The 19,824-nt window shown below is 35.7% G+C and overlaps 1 protein-coding gene across 1 annotated transcript in view; it reads left to right on the forward strand.

Moving 5' to 3' along the window:
* The window catches only part of MRPS9 (mitochondrial ribosomal protein S9), a 121,474-nt gene extending 103,549 nt beyond the window's left edge, over nucleotides 1-17,925 (forward strand). Inside the window, exons 8-11 of the mRNA XM_069093959.1 lie at nucleotides 1,944-2,112; nucleotides 3,018-3,126; nucleotides 8,111-8,280; nucleotides 15,997-17,925. Coding sequence (XP_068950060.1) covers nucleotides 1,944-2,112; nucleotides 3,018-3,126; nucleotides 8,111-8,280; nucleotides 15,997-16,088 — 540 coding nt within the window. The 3' untranslated portion in view covers nucleotides 16,089-17,925. The remainder of the gene's footprint in view (nucleotides 1-1,943; nucleotides 2,113-3,017; nucleotides 3,127-8,110; nucleotides 8,281-15,996) is intronic.
* The last annotated feature ends 1,899 nt before the right edge of the window (nucleotides 17,926-19,824 follow it).

The following is a 19,824-nucleotide window of genomic DNA, read 5'->3' on the forward strand; positions in this document are numbered from 1 at the left end:
TCATCTGATACTTTGGTGAATGCAACAGATGTGATTATTCACATATAAGCCTGTTACATTAGCTAGTTTGTGTTGGTTAACAGTAAGTAATAAGGTACTATTATATGCAATAGATAAGTTAAAAAGATATGGGGGAAAAACTTTTTGCTATCTGTGGTCTGTACTACTGTATTTTTTATTAATTTTTATTGTTATTACATGCTGTTAAATTTTTCCATGTCAAAGCTGTAGGAAACCTTATACTATAAATACTCTATAGGTAATAGTTTATGTTTCTTCCACACTCAAGTCTGTCAGAAGAAATTCTGTAATTCATAAACTGAGAGAGGGCTGGACATCAAATTTAGCTGTTTAGCTCTATGGCTCTGTACAAAACAAATGATATTATGAAAAAAATACTATTAACTCTTAGCCTTCCCAACACATAATATGTGTGTTATTATATTTTCATTTTAGGTTGAATTATTGTTATCCTTATTTGATAAATTGAATGTGGCTTGCTTAATGTCAAGAGTTTGGTTAGTGTTAAAGCTAGACCTTGTTTTCTTTAGCCAAAATTACAATTCAGTTCTGGTACTCTTGGAGCTTACTTTAAAAAAAAATCTACATTGCCTTATTCTTTCAGAGGATCATTTCATTGTTAGCTCTATTTTCTTGCTGCCTTGCATTTTATGGGTATATGTTTTTAAGTTTTAAGCATTTTAAGACATAGAATATATACCAGTATGGCTTCTGCATCTCCTAGTGTGTGTGCAGTGGGACAAACTAAAATGTGGAAAGCCCACCAACTATATCATCCCTTAGTCTCACTAACAGGACTAAGTAAACTCTGCAGAGGCTTTCACAGATCTTTCCCAGATCTGCTCTGCACGTCTTTCACAAAAAAGAAGGAAAAGGAAAGGAAATACACGATAGGAATTGAGAGCATAGAAGAGGAAATAGAGCTAAATCCAACTATAAAAGGAGTAACATGTTGATTATCATAACACTCTTAATTGTCTGCCTTTGGCATTATCAGCATTATTTCATACATCACTAGGAATTGTTCTACACAATTCTACACAACTAGAGTTGTGACATAACAGAATTTTGGCTCTTGTGGAAATGCTTTTGGTAACAATTTTTCTATGTAAATTAATGAAATCTTTTAAGTTTGAAAAATTTTTGTAAGAATTTTTTTGGTAACAGGTCAGAGTTACCCATATTTTAGGGAGTTCATGTAACATTTGTTTGATTTTTGCATTAACACTTTAGAGGTTAGTTATTTTGACTTCCATTTGTAAAGGGTTAATATCAAGTTGTTTACTTTCTAATCACATGTTCAAGAACTATTAAAAAAAACTCACAGAGTAGCAGGGATAATTTATTTCAAGAGGTTGCCCTTTAAGTCAAGTATCTCTTGAATTTTTAAATAGCTTGATTGTTCAGTTTTAAAGGAAATCATAAACATTAAAGGAACACAGCTTGAACAGGCAAAGATATATTTACCAAGTGTATTATAAAATATAATTTAAGAGGTACATTTTCATGAAATCAAACTGTTTCCATTTGAATGTACATAACTTATTGGAAAAGACTTGCAAAGCTTTTCTTGATGCAATTCTAATAAAAGAATCAAAATCACATTTAAGATCACCCATATGTTTTCTTTGAAAATTAATAGAAACATCATTCTTACATTATAATGCTGTATTACAAAGAGGTTGTTTTTTTCTTTGAGTGGAGCACTTCATTGTTTGTTAAGGAAAGGGTTCAATATTTTCAGGCCCCTAGAATAAGATGCATCTGCTTTCACCTTTAAAAGCAGCATGCGGATGCAAAAGTGTCATCCTGTCACAATTCATCAAGAAAAGCAACATAGGAAAGATCAAGGATATAAAAATAGAAAATTTTAGCAAATGCAATTACACTTGCATCTTCTAATGAATTTTTATTGTCTACAGCATATGCGGTTCATTCAGCTGCTGGAAAGGTTATTGACATTGCCATGTGGTAGCACTGAAGAAGAATACATACACAAGTTTCGCAGAGCTATACCTGTTCAGTCCAAAACAAAGCTAATTGAGCCTCTGCAATATGACGAGCAAGGAATGGCCTACAGCAGTGGGGAAGGTAGTGACTCTCTTTCAGTTACAAGAAGATAACCTCAGATAAAAAAGTAACTTTTTCATTTACCATCCTTCCCTGATGTTCATTTAACATTTCACTTATTTCTAAGATTTTACTGGAGATAGTGTCTCTGAAAAAACTGTACATAATAATGTCTCAAGGGAAATATGGAAATGTACCTGTAATATTATATGAATCTGTTAATGTTATACACATCTCTTTTTCAGCTGACAGAGCAAATAAAATATTTAAAATAAATCTATGTTCTGTAAAGTGACTGTGTATAATGAATCGACATGGCCACTGTGGTGAAACTTATTTAGTAATCATTTACAATAAGCTTATTAACTTTAATATTATCCTAGATGTTTTTCTTTATTATGTATGCACAGACATTTGACGCAAAGTAACTTACCAGAGTTTATTAAGCACTAGATAGCAGACAATACAGAACTTATTTTTGAATCTTCTTTGAAACTTCGTGTTTTCAACTGTCCTGATAATTCTTCGCATTTTTACATATGGTTCTCTGAAAGACATTTTTTACTAAGTACAGTTTACTCTAATAATTTTAATTTTATGAACACAAATATCTTAATTTTTTTTCTTAACTGTGAAAAAACTGAGATACATCTGAAAAAAGATGGGCAGAAAAACAGGAAACTACCCTGGGTTGATGATAGTGTATTAGACATTTTTTTCCCAAGTAATAATTTCAGGGGTGAAAAATATAAATATAGCTCCTTTTGTAATTTAGAAAACTTTCAAGGTAAACTGCCCTCTTCTAGTTGAATTTAATGCAAGGATTATTCAGCATTATATGTTACTTTTAAAAATACTTCTTTGTAATTGTAAAAAAGTCCAAAGTGAACTTATGACTTTGCTAATAAAAATTTTCTATCTTTAAGGCAAAAGAAAAACTGCAAAAGCAAAAGTAATAGTTTATGAACATGGAAGTGGAAGAATAAAAGTGAATGGAATAGATTATTTACTTTACTTTCCAGTAACACAGGACAGGTAAGTTCTAGTTTTGGCTTGCTTTTTAATGTGAATCTCCTTTGATCACTTTCAGAGTAAATTCCCTTCTTGTGCTTCTGAGTCATTAGGATTTTTTTTGTTTGTTTGTTTTAAAGATAAGTTCATTAAACTGGAGAGGGTGATTTTCCTAGGTGTCATTAAAAATTTTATACAATTAGCTACTAAAATTCTTCATGAGATATTATTAGAATTTAGGTATTCTTAGAAGCTGTCAATTTTATCTTCTTATGCTGAACCAATGTCCACAATTATATTTCTGCCTCTCTTAGTTGCAGAGAAACTTTGGCTGTTTTAACTTGGCAGGAGTGAATTTCTTGCCATTTATTTCATAGGATGTTTTTCTTTGATTCCCTAAAATGTTAGAAAATATAGGGTCTTTTCTTATTCAGTGTTGAAAATTGATTATGTGTTGAGCTGGCAAAGAAATTGTCTTTTAGTGGCCTAGGATAATAGCAAAATCCTATGCACTGGTGTCATTTTTTTCTGTGGCAGTTATTTTTTTTAGTTGTATATAGTCTGTAAGGAAACAAATACAAACTATAAAAGAACATAGCTTTGCTTGAGACACATCATAGTTGAGTAGTAGGAGCACTAGATTTGGATTCAGGAAAACCTGGGTTTGGTTTCCTCCTCCGATTCCTACTTTTATGATGGATATTGGGATGTCATTTAACCCCTTGAACCTGTTTTCTCATCAGTAAAATGGAGGTAATAATTACCTGTGGCACCTACCTCACAATGTTGGTGTGTAAAGATTAAATACTCATAATGCAGAGCCTATATAAATTCAATTCAAGAAGTATTTTATTAATGTCATTATTACTCTTCTTGGACAAATTATTTTTGAGCAAATTGCTGTACATAAAGGCCTTTTCTTCATCCACTTAATATTTTTTCATTAGCTATCTTTCTAAACTCATACTTTCATAAAACATCCAAGGGAAAGTAAAGTTATTCACTAGAATAGACGTTCTGATTGATTGATCCCATATGTCCTAATGCTTTGTCTCCTCTGTTTTTTAAAGCATCTTGGGCTGTACAGTCAAATGAGAATGCCAGGCATCTGTTCCCAATGCTTACATAAGGGTATTATCCCTTTAATCCTCTATAAATTTCTCAGCAGGACTTAAGTTCAATAAAGATTTCATTATTTTGTTTTCTATATCAAAAAACATGACATAGCCTAAATTTCTATTGAAAATGGATGTGTGGGTGGAAATATGTTTTTAGGCAGAGTTCTTTTCTTACATTGCTTTCCTATCAGCCACTACAGAGCTTTTATGAATTGTTGCCAAAGGCCATCCAGGGCTATTTTTTGATGTGTTCAGTGGTGATAGCCAAATTTCCATAGAATTCCCTGACATCATACTATATGTCTCCTGACCATCGTCTAGCAACTGACTAACTTACACAAACCAAATATTCTTCAGTCAGTCCTTTTGATTTCAGTCAGTCCAATAAGCAGGAACTTACTTGAGCACTTACCATGTACAGAAGATTGTACAAGTGTACCATGTTTGGGATTTTTTAAAAGGCAATTTGAAACATAGTTGTCAGGGGGAAAAAGTTTGAAGACCTGGAATTTCCATCCTGGCTGGGCTGCCCTAGGACGGCCTTCCTTTTGCTGATCTTCAGTTTTCTCCTTTATAATAAGAGGATAGTAATATAGCACCTATCTCACAAGCTTTTTGTGCTGTAAAATATGATATAAATATGAATTACTGCTGCTATTACATGGCAGTTTATCCAAAAAAGGCAGATTACAAATAAGTACACCAGACCTAAACTTCATTTGCATGTAGCCTAGGAGCCCCCAAAGTCTTCACATCTTACAGTCAACTCAGATCAGATCTTTACCCTGGAATCCTTGGTACTCCAAGTTTGGTTTTTTGTGGTGGTGCTAGTTTTTTATATTTAATTTTTTAAAATTCTGAACTTAAATGCACACAAAATATACTCATTTCCATACACACAACAGAACACAAAAAGGATTGCAAATGAAATCACTAATCTTCATTTTGTGATTTTATTACTTTTCAAAAAAGTAATAAATTGAATTAATTACTTAAAAAACTATCCTCATCTGTGCTTCCTTCTGAACTTCCCCTTCTCTTCTGTTCATTTAAAAAAATATTCCAGTGGCTTGCTTTTTGTCAGTTTAGGTACCAGTATCCTTTCCCTCTCCCTCTCTTTACCTTTCTTTCCATTTCTCCCTGGAATAATGAGAATTGACAGTCTTTGTTTGCCAGTAAATTAGCAACCCATTGTTTGTAACCATGTTTCCATTTTTTATCGATTATAATTGAAGTGAGGTATTCTTAATTTTGTCACAGTCATGTTATATTTCACAAGTATATATAAATTACATAAGTAATTCCTGAGTTCCTAAAACTCAGCCTTCTTTCAAATAATTTTTTTCACTGAAGCCAGTTAAGAACATGGCAGTTAAGGCTAGTTAAGAACAAGGCAGAAGGTATTACTTAGGTTAGTATACCTTTTGAAATAAAACTACAAATAACACCCAAATTAATTTCCTGTAAGAGTCAGAAGAGAGTCACATATCTAGAGTTTAAAGAGATCTTAAAGGGCCTAATGTCTAATCCACTCCTTTAAGAGATTTGAAAACTAAGGACTCGAGAGGTCCCAAAGTCACACATACAGTCATTGGCAAAGCTGTTATTTGGTCCCAGGCCTCCTAATTCTAAAACCAACATTTAAAAGTGCTCTGGAAATCTCACTGAACTTGGATTCAGTCAAGAACTGGGTTCATATACTGCCCCTTTGAACCTTTTTTATCTATAACATGGTAATAATAATGCTTGTGGTACCTATCTCATTAGATTGTTGTAAGAATCAACTGAGGTAGTACATATAAAGTACTGTTAGAGACTGTGTGGCTTTATGGATAGTGAGCCAGCCACAAAATCAGTAGAACCTGGGTTCAAGTCCTGTCTCTCTTACATCTTGGCTATGGGACCTTAGGTAAGTTATTTAGCCCATCAGAACTCTAGACAGCTCTGTAAGATGGACTCTTCTAACCTGAAGTTTCCCTATTCCTATGTAAAGTGATATATAAATGTGAACTATTAATATCAATAATGATAACAATAGTTTGTACCTGTTCAGGCTCATTAAACTAAATTTCTTTAGCTAGAAAATGCAAATCAAAGTGATATATGAAAGAGGAGTGAATATCTAAACCAGTACTGTGGTCTAGGGAGCCCTAGGGATTCCTTAAATCTTTACAGGGGGTCTATGCAATAAAAGCTATTTTAATAATAATATTAAGACATTTTAATTCCTAATATGATCAAATCAATAAATACAACTTACATAAACAAAAGCTTTTAGGGGGAGGCCTCAGTTCTTAAGAGTGTAAAGGGAGGAGCAGTTAGGTGGCACAGTGGCCCTGGAGTCAGGAGGACCTGAGTTCAAATCCAGCCTCAGACACTTAACACTAGCTGTGTGACCTTGGGCAAGTCACTTAACCCCATTTGCCCCTCTAAAAAGCAAAAAAAAATTTTAATTAAAAAAAAAGTGTAAAGGGGTCCTGTGACCAAAAAGTTTGAGAACTTCTGATAAACCATCCACTACAAATGGTCTTCTATCTTCCTGAAGAACTCCAAGAACAGAAATTCCACAGTTTCCCTTCTATTCTAGTGTTTTAATAATCTGTTAGTAAGAAGTTTCTTTATGCCTATTTACATGTTCCTGCAAGCAGTAGTAAGTGACTAAGTGTCATTCGCTGTCTGAACTGTTTTTATAGCCTGCCACAGTGTTTGGCTCTTACATTTTGCCTAAAAATTCATCCTAAAGCTTTTGTTGGGGAGAAAAAAAGCAATCCTGTTTCTTATTGAGACACATCTCCTTGGATCTTTTTGCCATAGTCCCCCCCCCCCCAGAATTCTGCCACAGTGGCCCAGGTCCTGATGCTTCTGGAAATTGTTCTTCAATGTGTCTTTTTAAGTTTTTCTTCTCTCTACCTTCTTTGTGGTTATTCCACCAATATTCTGCATTTAACACCTGCTTTGGTGTCCTTCTGTCATCCATTTTGTAACCATAGTTGTCCAGTAATGAGCATTGCTTCAGAAAGCAAGGCTGACAGAGAGAGGAGCCTAGCCAGCATTCAGCAATTAGAAATGATATTGCTTCTTTTAAATAATATGTTGAGTGAATTTTGAAGCAAAGTGAAAAAAAAAGTTGAAAGTGTCATGTTTGAAGTTTCATGAGTGCAGGGCCATATCTAAGTCTCCACCTCTTGACCATAAAGCACAGCGCTTTATGCATAGCAGGTGCTTAATGAATGTTTATTAAATTGATGGAGCTATTTCCTTTATTTCAAAATCTCATTTAGACAAATATTACCCTGAGGTTGTTCATTGAGTCACTTAGTACAAAAGATAATGCTACTAAAATGGCTACATTGCTTCATTTTACAAAGCTGATTAAGGTTGTTAGCTTAGGTATATAATATAATATAAGAAAATTGAGTGTCATCATCAGTAATTGTGCAAATTAATTATATCAGGGTCATGATTATAGAAACCAAAGATGATGGTTTTACACAGTTAACTCAAAGCATTTTATGGTCAAAGCACAAATATAAAGTAATTTTATTAACCTGATTAATAATTTTTAAAAAAAGTCTTTGTTCTTGTGGGGTAAGAAAGAAGCAAGTTTTAGTGACTTTCTACTACTTACATTTGTAAGCACAGAAAAGTCAGGTGATTTGCCAGTACATAGAAGAACCAAGAATAGAGCCTCAGGTGCATGCTGTTATTGTGTATGCCATACTATACTTCTTCCTGTCTTGTTAGTGGGGTTTTATATCTCACCTTAATGTCTTAAATAACAGGCATAAAAAAGATAAAGTATTGATGTACATATATTTTGTGCATATTGGACTAACCTGTACTTATTTTAAAATGCATTTATATCTATGTGTATATATATATATTGACAGAGAACAGCTGATGTTCCCATTCCACTTCCTTGACCGACTTGGAAAGCATGACATGGACTGCACAGTCTCGGGTGGAGGGCGATCGGCACAAGCAGGAGCGATCCGTTTAGCGACTGCAAACGCGTTATGTAGTTTTGTCTCTGAAGATGAAGTAGAGTGGCTGAGACAAGGTATGAACTTTCAGAGAAGGCATATTTTCACAATAATACCAATTTGCCTAATTTTTTTAATAATTGCATGACATTAATAGGAAAATAATATTTTTAAACATTTGATTTTATTGACAGTAACTTTCACACTTCAAAGTTACAACAGCAATTGTTGGTCTTGATTTCTGCCAAAGTAATAAATTTGAATGAGTAGGAAACTGTTGGTTTAACATTAACATGTTCCTTTGTCTGAAGGTTTTGGAGATATGTTTTGCCCTTGAGGTATGCCCATTTCCCCTGTATATCAAGCAGGTATCACAGCTGTATTTGTGAGACTATTTGGCTGTTTCCCATATTACTGTGATAAAGTTTCTGTTGTCTAGTAATAATATCTTTACTATTTTTTTAATTAGCAAATATTTTCATTTTATCATTATGATAATAGCTGGAACTTAATTTTCTTCCCCTCCTTTTACATTTTGCTTGAACTTTGGTTACCAAGACTATTGATAGAAACCCTTGTACATTTTAGAAAAAGTACACAGTATCAGACAACCTCATTTATTGGGATCTTTGGAGTTTATGGTAAACTAATTTGATCCTAAGGCAAAGATAATCTTTATGCTATCTCTGAAAACAATTTATCAAACAAGTGATATTGTATTACAAGCAAACTACTCTGTTTTACCTATTTAATTTTATTATACATATCTTAGATGAATATAATCAGTTAATCTATCAATCATATAAATTCATTAAAACAATAGAGTATCAATTCTTGAACACTTTTTGTTAGTCAATTGACTTTGTTTCTTATTAATATATGTAAAAGCACTTAGCTCTGGACTTGGCACATAGTAGGCATTATATAAATATTCCTTTCCTCTTACCAGATAATTCTTTTTTTTCTTTTTTTTTTTTTTGGATCAAATCTATGATTTCATTTGGGAACTCACTATGAGGAAATTACCTTTATCAGTGTAGATCAGCATGGTATTGTTTTAGAGTCACCTGAAACACTGAGAAATTAAGTCGTCATTAATGAGAGTGTGGGTGATAGAGAGGGCTTTGTGCTAGAAAGGAGATGAAGGGATTTAATGCAAGGATTTGCTTTTTCAAGGAGAAGGGCCACCTCTTCATAAGAGACAGGAGTGAAGGAAGAGATAATGGTGGAAGGAATATGATTAAAATGAGATGAGGAGATTAAAGGGAGCTTTTAGTGAATGATCTCAATTTTTTTAGTGAAATATGAAGCAAAGTTCTCAGCTGAGAGGGTTGCTTGGTAAAGGGGACCTTGGAAAATCTGAGGAGGGATGAAAAGATTTGGGGAACCCTCTAGAGTGAATGATATAATGAATCAGTTGGGGGGGTATAAAATGATTGCCTGGCCATCTTTCTGGCTGTTTCACCAGCAGTTAGGAGCCAGTTAAGATTATGTATCATTAATTTGTAGTGGATCAGTCATCTGGGTTTCATGATTTTCTAAAGGTTTGTTCAGCATCACATGGATAGAAGCCATTCAAGGCTGAGGCTTGATATGGAAAGATCAGTGACAGCATAAGGGGGCAGAGGATTAAAAATAAGAAGATAGTATAAAATGATAAATGCTGGAGAGGATGTTGAAAAATTGGAACACTAATGCATTATTGGTGGAGTTGTGAACTGATTAAACCATTCTGCAGAGCAATCTGGAACTATGATCAAAGGGCTATAAATAAGTGCATACCCTTTGACCCAGCAATACCACTAATAAGGTTGTATCCCAAAGAGATCATAGAAGTGGGGAAAGGATCTGAATGTACAAAAATATTTGTAGCAGCTCTTTTTGTGGTGGCAAAGAATTGGAAATTGAGGGTATGCCTATCAATTGGGGAATGGCTGAACAAGTTGTGGTATATGAATGGTGTTGTGCTATAAAAAATGAGCAGACAGACTTTATAATAACCTGGAGAGACTCATTTAAACTGGGCAATGCAAGGTTATAAGACAACTCCAAAAGACTTATGATGGAAAAAGGTATCCACATCCAGAGAAAGAACTAAAGAGTCTGAATGTGACTGAAGCAAACCACTGTCTCTCTCTGTTGTTTTGGTTTTTTTCCTCTTTCTTTTTTTCTGCATTGGTTATAATCCTTCTTTACAACCTGAATAATGTTTAATGTGAAGGTATTTGTAGATCCTATATTTGATTACATGCCACCATGGTGCAGGGGAGGTTTAGGGGAAAGAAGAGGGAGGGGGAGAAAATTTGAAACTCAAGGGATTGTGGAACAATATTGTAAACTAAAAGTAACTAATTTTTTAAAAAAAGAAGATAGTATGGAATTAAACAGATTCACCAAGAGGTCAAGATAGGAAAAGAAAAGTATAGTGAGTGGATGGTTAATGGCATGGGCAAGAATTGAGGGGGTAGAGAGATCGGAGGTAACAGTAAGAACAAAGAACGCAAGGGTTAGGGGTTGCAAGGCAGGGGGAGAATTGGAATGACAACAAATTTTAATCAAAGAAAGGGATTTCAGAGTCCATGAACATAAACGTAAAACACTTGTAGATGTTGGCAAGGTCAACTATTTCTTTGTGTAGCTGAGATGAGTGGATGAGTAGTTACAGAAAATAAACTGAAGAACTGGGAGGTTAAGCTTGGGAGACTGTTACTATGAATGTTGAAGTCCCCTAGTATGAGAACAGTAATTGTGGAGGAGAGAAAACCTCCGAGCAAGACACTGAACTCACTGAGGAAAGGAGGGTGTCATAGAGGTCAGTAGATACTAGAGTCTTGATTGGGTGATATAGAGGGTTTGAATGAACCTCCTCTAAGGCAGAGAGTTTCCCAAGTTATGGTGGTAGAGAGAGAGCTTGGAAATGACAAAGGAGAGCCTTGAGTATTCTAGTTCTTCCATCAGGTCCAGTGAGTCATGGGGAATGAGTAAAAGTGCTACCAGTATGAAAAGAGTAGCCAGAGAAGCTGTGCCATGGGGGGAGGGGAGAAGGGAAGAGGGTGGTGAGGAGGAACCAGGTCTCAGTGAGTAGAAGAAGATGGCAAGATCAACCAATTTTATTACCTGTGGAAGAGGTGGGTCACATTAGGGTAGAATGTAAGGGCAAGAGGGAGGGTGAGTTAAGGAGGATGGGAATAAGGGAGTGGTCCATGGAGACAGAAAATAGGGATTGAACCATGACAGCTAGTTTGAACAAAATCACTGAGATGGGTAGAGTATGGCTGGGTGAGACTGAGGATTCAGTTCAGGTAGGTTATTACCCCTAAGGGTTTAGCTTCAGAATAGAGCCTTCCCAGGATGACGGCAGCAGTGTGTTTTTGGGATAGGGGCAAGACTTAAAACAGGCCTTCCTGACTCCAAAGGAAACTCTCTATTTAGTTTAACATGCTACATCTCATCAAAAACTCTAATTCAGTCTCTCCATAAAATGCAAAGTGGTAGGAATAGAACAGCCCAGCTCTCTTATAGTTAATCCAGCAAGGAAGAAAAAAGAACATCAGACTGAATAATAAGCAAGAAATCCAAGGAATAACCACGGTGAATACATACTTCTAGCCTAGGTCCACACAAAGATGTAGCCAGAAGCCTGCAGTCACTAGAGAAGGCATTGATCCACAACAGCCTGACCCAGGAGCTTAACTCATTGAAACTCGGGGACTAAGGACTAGTGAGAGGAGCCTGGAGCCTACAAGCAGCATTGCTCTGACTCAGAACTGAGGCCCAGGAGCCTCTTGGGCTTGGGCCAAGAGAACAATAATGAGGGCTTTCTGTAAATAACACTACCCCCCTGCACAAGTCCCTAGCCATAACTACTCCAAAGGGCCTTGATGAACACAAGTATACATCATCTGAACCCAGATAATTCAAATCACAATGAAATAAAACCCTACTATTCAGAGGTGCACCCAGCCCATGATATCAATTCCCAATTCAGAAAGTAAGGCAGGAAAGGACAGAAGGAAATTCAGAAAGAAACATAAACAAAACAGCTTTGAATTATTAAATGTTGAATTATTACATGCTTTTATATACTAAGAGATTTGCAGTTCCACATTCTGGAAGTAGTTAGAACAAAAAAAAAATGGAAAGAAAAAAACCTCATCCAGTTTTAAAAATTAAATACCAATGCAGTAGAATGTCCTTCTAATCCGTTGACTGTGTATTTAGTATAACTATATTTATGTAGCTGATAATCTAATCAAGAATTTAATTAAATTTCTATTCTAATAAATTTAAATGATCTCTGAGAAGTAGAATCAAAAAATATTTGAAAGTCTAAACTAAAATATCAAGGGGGAAATATACATACACATCCATGATAAATGAAATAAACTTTTCAGTTGTAAATACATCATGGTATTCTTTGATGACACACACACACAAATATGTACATACACTTGATATATCATGTTTATTACTTTAAATTGTTCTTAAACTGTAGCAAGCCTTTTTTAACTTCTCATTTCTGGAGGTAAAGAGAAGTTGAATGAAGAGGAAGAGATTTTCAAACTTTTTAAAAACCTTAAAACTTCACACTTTTCATGCAAATAATTAATATCTTTTTTAAACTTCCTACCCAGCTCCTCTCTTTGCTTACTTGCTTAAATTTCTTTCTAGTTCTGACCTGACACTTCTCCCACACTCTTCAACTTGCCATTACCATCTTATAACCTATAAAATAATAAAATACTTTGTTTTCTGGCAAGAAAGAAGGGAGAGGGGGAGTGAAAAAGATAACATTTCAAGGAAGGTCCAGCAGTCCAACTGCATTTTAAATCATATAGAATGTCAGATTACTCACACTCATTCTGATGAAGACACATAAACAAAGCAGAGAGATACAGAAAATGGCAGGAAGAGTGCACTCATAGGAATTGTCTAAGATCTTCTGCAAAAATCAAACATTTATTTTGTCATCCAGAACATTAAGGGAGGCCCAATAAGACATACTTTGAAATGTTCTTTTTATCTGTTTCTATTAGAGACAGCTGCATCACACTGAATTGTTCCAGCCACCTTTGGCACTTTCATTTCTAATGTAAAACCTATCTTTAAAATATTCCATAGAAAAAAGGCAGAAATGGGGAAATGCTGGAGTCCCTCCTCCATTAGTCTCTCTCACTCATCTGCCTCCTCTTCTGTGGAAACCAGGGACATGTTTTTACACATTCCAAGAATTCTTGTAACTGACTGCTAGTGATAAATAATCCTCTTTTTCTTACTAATTTCTTTAAGAGTCTTAAATAATATTCTTGGTCTCTACTTTCACTTTGTACCTTTCCCATTTTCTCCTGAAAGCTTTTTTTCCAAGACTGGGCTTATCTGCTTCCTTGTTACTATGTTCCCTACTGATCCCACTGAGCCTGGTGCTTATCCCTTGCCCTAATACTGCCAGGACACCGTCCCTCCCCCTTTTTGTTTTGAATGCCAGCCAGCTTAATGCTACTGGGATGGTTGCTGTGCTTTTTGCCCCCTCACCTTGTTCCATGGCAGTCGGCTGCGCAAGGTTCCTTTTTATGTATTTTCTAGAGTTCCCGGGGAGGCCACTCCCCTCAAACTCTGCCAGGTCCCTGTTCGGGTGCCACTTGTGGCCTGCACTTGCCAGGACCAACAGAAACATGGAAGCGTGAGGTCCAGGCAGAGATTGCGTTCATATTGCATGCCAAGAAAATCTCAACTAAACATCTGAGGGTTAGGGTTTATATACTGTAGCTGAAGCAATTAAATCATACTTTCTTATGGGAAACTTCACATAGTTTGCTATATGAGGCACCTAACTTGCAACTTTACAGGAGGCTACTCCTGTGGGACACTCTCTTGCTTTCTTATCTCATGTGTCACTACTTTATCTACGTGGCTTAAGCGACCAGGGCTTCAGAGACAGCCAGAATGTTCTAAGCCTCCCTTGCACGGGGGATGAGTATGGGGGGTGGTGAGTCAACATTGTGAAATACTGGGCCAGGGTCCTTGGCCTGGATTCATGCCTGTGGCAGACCCCTCAGAGCAAACCCTCGACATAACCCCCTACAAAGAGAGGCTTAGTTCAGCATCACCAATGATTTGCTAACTGTATACACCTGAGTGTCTTATAGGTATTTCAAACTTATGTCCAAAACTGAATTCATTATGCTTATAGTTATACACATTCACAACTGCAGAATTAGGTCTTTGCTCATCCTCACCCCACATATCTAATCTGTTACCAAGTATTGTCGATTCTGCCTCCACAACATCTCTCATATCCATTCATGTGACCACCACCCTAGTTTAGGCACTCATCACCTCTTTTCTGGATATCTCTCCCCTTACCAGTTCATCCTTCACATATACCAAAGTAGTTGTCCTAAAGAATTTACACTTGCCCACTTAGAAGACTTTAGTGGCAAAATTTTTTGTCTAATATAAAATAACAAGCTTCTCAGCTTGGCATTGAAAACTCATCACAGTTCTGTTCCACCCTATTTTTCTAGTCTTTTTTCACATTGCTCCCATTCATGCATTAAATATGCACAAGCCAAGGTAGCCTACTTAGCAGTTCCCCAATTTGACCCTTCAAGTTGCTGCACATAAAAAAAGCATTGGGTTGGGGCGGCTAGGTGGCGCAGTGAGTAGAATGCCAGCCCTGGAGCCAGGAGGACCTGAGTTCAGATCCGGCCTCAGACACTTGCACACAAAAAAACTAGCCATGTGACCTTGGGCAAGTTACTTAACCCCAATTTCCCTCCAAAAAGCAAAAAAAAAAAAAAAAAGCATTGGAAATTGAGGGTATGTCCATCATTTGGGGAATGACTGAACAGGTTGTGATATATAATTGTAATGGAATACTATTGTGCTATAAGAAATGACAGAACAGGCTGATTTTAGAAAAACCTGGAAAGACACAATCTGATGCAAAGTGAAGTGAACAGAACCGAGAAAACATTGTGTATACAGTAACAGCAATGAATGACTTAGCTATTCTCAGCAATACAGTGATCCAAGACAGTTCCAAGGGACTCAAGATGAAAAATGCTATCCACATCCAGAGAAAGAAATGATGGCATCTAAATGCAGATAAAAGCATGCCATTTTTCACTTTCTTTGTTTTTTTCATGATTTTTTTCTTTTGGTCTTTCTTTTTTCACAACATGACTAATATGGAAGTATGTTTTGCATGATTGCACATGTGTAACAGTATCAAATTGCATACTGTCTCAGGGAGAGAGAAGGTGAAAGAGGTAGGGTGGGAGAAAATTTGGAACTCAAAATATTTTTTAAATGAATGTTTAAAATTGTCTTTATGTGGAATTAGGGAAAAAAATAATATTTTTTAAAAAGTTTCTGCACATATTCCACACCTGTTATCTTAAATCAGTCACACTGAGATTTATATATATTTATTAATCTTTAGTTATGGTTTTTGAATGGCAGCTCACAAATGCAGTTTTATTTCATATTCAGGGAGCGGGGTTATTGATTGAACTTTTAAGGTGCCCCAAGTGTGACTCACTAAAACCAGTTGTTTCAGAACAGCTGCAAATCTGTATTGGTGGAAGGACTGTTTCTCAATGGAAGTTTCTTGTACAACTGAAATCCCAGGTGCATCTGTTTCCTCACTATCTACAAAAAGAATAATTGATCTGAATTTGTCCCTCTTCTCTATCTTTCTCTCCAGTACTTACAAATTGCATTTCATTCACCTTCCATATTTAAGCAACATGTAAATCCCATAATTCGCTAATTTTCATCTTGTGTTACAGCTGGTCTACTGACTACTGATCCTCGTGTCAAAGAACGAAAGAAACCAGGCCAAGAGGGAGCCCGCAGGAAATTCACCTGGAAGAAACGCTAAGTCGTATTCAAAGAAAAGGATTGACTCTGCTGGGCAGCACTTTTAAAAATGTTTTGATCTGTGTAGTTTATTTTCAAACTATATGATATCATTATAGTTAAATTAACATCAACAGCTACACATACACACACAAAAATATTTCTATCTAGCTTTTTCTCTTTATTTTTAAAATCCTCTTGGAAAATTATTTTAGAAACATATTTTATAGAATTTTAGAACCAAAGTAAATTTTAGAAAATATCTAATCCAACTCCCTCATTTTACAAATGAGGAAATTGAAACCAAAAAGAAAATTTTTTTTTTCATTACTTGATTCATTCCCCCTGCCTCCCCCTAAAAAAAAAAAATTCATTGCCTGCTGGAAAACTTGAGTAGTGAGCATATCTCCTTTATAAAGCTGCTCTTCAGATGCGGTCTATCATCAGGGCCATATCTGAATCTTTTTCAGCTTTATAAAATCTTCCTAAAGAATTTCCATCCTGATCCTGGTGGCATAGGCTTTGATAATTCCACATGAGTAGGACTTTTGGAGAAGCCTTTAACTATAATGTTTAGAAAACTTTTTACTTTAGGAGAATGAATGAATGGAAAGCATTTATTAGGCACCTACTGTGTGCCAAGCACTGTGTTTTAAGCACTGGAGTGCTTAATACAAAAGTGAAATCATCCCTGTCCTTAATTAGCATATATTCTAATCGAGGAGACAACACATAGATAAGCATAGAGGCCAGGGAAGGGGGTTGGGGTCTGGGATATCAGAAGTCATAGGAAGATGGTGAGTGTAACAATAAAGCAGTTCATTAACACACCCTTTCAGAGGCTGTGATCTTGGTGATTTGATTACAGTTCTCAGGGAAAAGCAGAAGGGAGGGAATAGAAGGGTGTGGGAAGTGGCTAAAGATGAGGATTCATGGTCCCAGGGAGTACAGAGAGGCTGCACAGCCTCTGGTGTGATACAGGACAGCAGGGCAGGAAAGGCCAGGTAAAGATGAGGATGTGTGGTCCCAGGAAGGACAGAGCTGAGTAGCTTAGAAAGAGTGCTGGAGTCAGGACCTGCATTCAGATCCTGGCTTTTACACTTACTACCTGTAAAACCTTGAATAAGTCCCTTAATTTCTTTGAGTCTTGCTTTCCTCATTTGTAAAACAAAGGTATTAAACTAGGTGACATTTGGGATTCTTTCTAGCTCTTAGTCTATAATTTTAAAAATAAAATTCCATTACATTGAAAAGATAGTCATTATGATAAAAAAAAATTTTTTTCCTATAAGTAATCCAGAAGCATAGTTCTGTCCATGTCATGTCCTTAAAACACATTCCAGGGGCTCAGTTTTGCCACTGGAATCAAATATCAGCTAAATATCAAATAAATCAAATATGTTATTTAAAGACTATGATGACCTGGCCTAAACCTAACTTTCCAGTCTTATTACATGTTACTTCCCTTAATTCACACGCTGTAGTTCAAGCAAACTGACTACCTTTCTCATATCTAGCACTCCGTATCTCATATCTTTGCATTAGCTGACCCCCGTGCCTACCTCACTTCTGCTTAGAACTCCCAGTTAATTTCAAGGTTGCTGTCAAAGTCTTTCCTAATTTTACTTCATTTCCTCCCACCCCAACTATGCCTCTTCCCAAAATTTTTTTATTTACATAAACAAAAACGTATACGCATACATATATGTACATGATATGTACTGTCATCTCCTCTGGCTAAATTAGAAGCTTCTTAAAGAGATGTTTTTGTTTTTGTCTTCTTAATTTCCAACACTTCACTCATAATAGGTGCTTAATAAATGCTATTGATTGAATGAATTAAAACACTTGTTGACAGGGAATTGTGCCGCTTACTGTGAGGACTACAAAGGTAACTAAGATACATGGTTCCTATATTAAAGGACTATTGGATGTTAGAAAAATGTGAAATCTTCAAGTGGGTGTTTACATTTAATATTACCCTCCAGATATGCACATAGACAGGCTTCTCTCTATTCAGAAACTTCCAACAATGTTTAATGTAGACTACATATGACAAAGCCATTAGGTGGCACTCTCTGAGCAGCTTACACATCTTTACAAGGTTTCAGTATGCTAACTCCTATGCCAACATTGAGTATATGTAACCACAGTAAAGAAGAACTATAACCAAGCTCCCATTTGAGCTGAAATGAAATATATGTGAGAAACCGTGGGCTTATATGTGAAGAAATTTTTTTTTTAATCCTGGAAATTATGAAGCAAAGGGAGCTAAGGTTCAGAAAAGCCAAGTGAGTTATAGGCAAGCCTACAAGTGAAGTAAAATCTTTTTGTGAAAACAATCCATCCGTTTAACAAATATATTCCTTTTTTGTTTGTTTTTCTTGAAATCTGTTATATTCTAGAAAAGATTGAATCCTCTCCAGAGAAGGTTTCACAGTGTGAACTACATCAACCCATGTCAAATAGGAAAAATATATAGAGATCTTCCCATGGTTTCATCTAATTTTCATTGAAACTTGTTTCCCTGAGTGTGCTATCATTACTTCATCAGGCTAGCTATTCTTTAAAACCTTTCTCCAGTAACAACCTGGATTTCATTTTTGGTAACTGCAAAATATCCTTTAGGGTGAGAAGGTATGTTTTGCCATAGGTGGTGTTAGGGGATTTCCTGTGTAAAGGTAGTATTAATATTCTAAATAAAACTAAATTACTAGCATTGGAGACTCATGCAGGTATAAATTTGAATACTCTTTCTGCTACCCAATCATTGGGTGGCCTTGGGTAAGATACCCTCCTCTTTCCATTCCTTGTCTAAGAAATGTTGACAATAAATTCTCATTGCCTACTTCTTAGAGATATACAGTAGAGTGGACTATCAAGGCTTAATGAGTGACTACTGTATACTCATAACTGTCCTAGGTACTGCAAGAGCCAGCTTTCATCAAACTTTATAATTTAGTTGGGAAGACGAGATTAAGATAGAATAATAGCATGTTTCTGTAGTGATTTCCTGAACCAAAGTACTATGAAGTACTTGATGAAAGAATTACTATTCCTCACCACATAATTAATTAGAAAGTAAGTCCTAAATTATATGGTACAGGAAAAAAAATCATAGGAATTCAGAGAATGGAGAAGTTAGTTTGGGCAGGAGTATTCAGACCTTCATGGAGGAAGTAGAACTTTGGATATGCCGGTGAGATGCATATTGATCACTAGTTTCTCTTCTCTAACTTCTCCAGGTTGTTAGACTTTGTTGTCTACTTATACAAAGTTAGAATCATTGCAATGCTAAGTTGATATTATACTAGTTTACTAGTGTACTAATTTAAATTTTGATTGTTTATCTGTAAACTGGATTATGTTTAATACTCTCCTTTCTATGTTCTACTACAGAAAATTGTTTGCAGAGCCTTTATTTGGTTCACATGCTTTTATACACATAACAAGGATACTCTCAATTTAATGTAGCTCATTCTCTTAAAAGTTTTTATAGAGATGTGAAAGTAGGCATGTGGTTTTCTAGTTAGAAGTTTTTTCAGTAACTTTTTTGTAATTTTTTTAAGGGGACATCGACCCTAAAGAATTCATGGGTCAAAGAATAAGTTATAGGAACAATAATTGCATTAAAGATAATAACAACAATAAAACACACCAGAATTGAGAGGTGCAGCCAAAGCAGTTCTTAGGGGAAAATTTATATCTCTATATACATTCATCAGCAAAAGAGAAAAAGATCAGACCAACAACAAAGC

This window comes from Petaurus breviceps, unplaced genomic scaffold, assembly GCF_028583685.1.
Source record: "Petaurus breviceps papuanus isolate PSGF00001 unplaced genomic scaffold, PetGlider_PUasm1.0 214, whole genome shotgun sequence".
In the NCBI taxonomy this organism is placed as follows: Eukaryota; Metazoa; Chordata; class Mammalia; order Diprotodontia; family Petauridae; genus Petaurus; species Petaurus breviceps.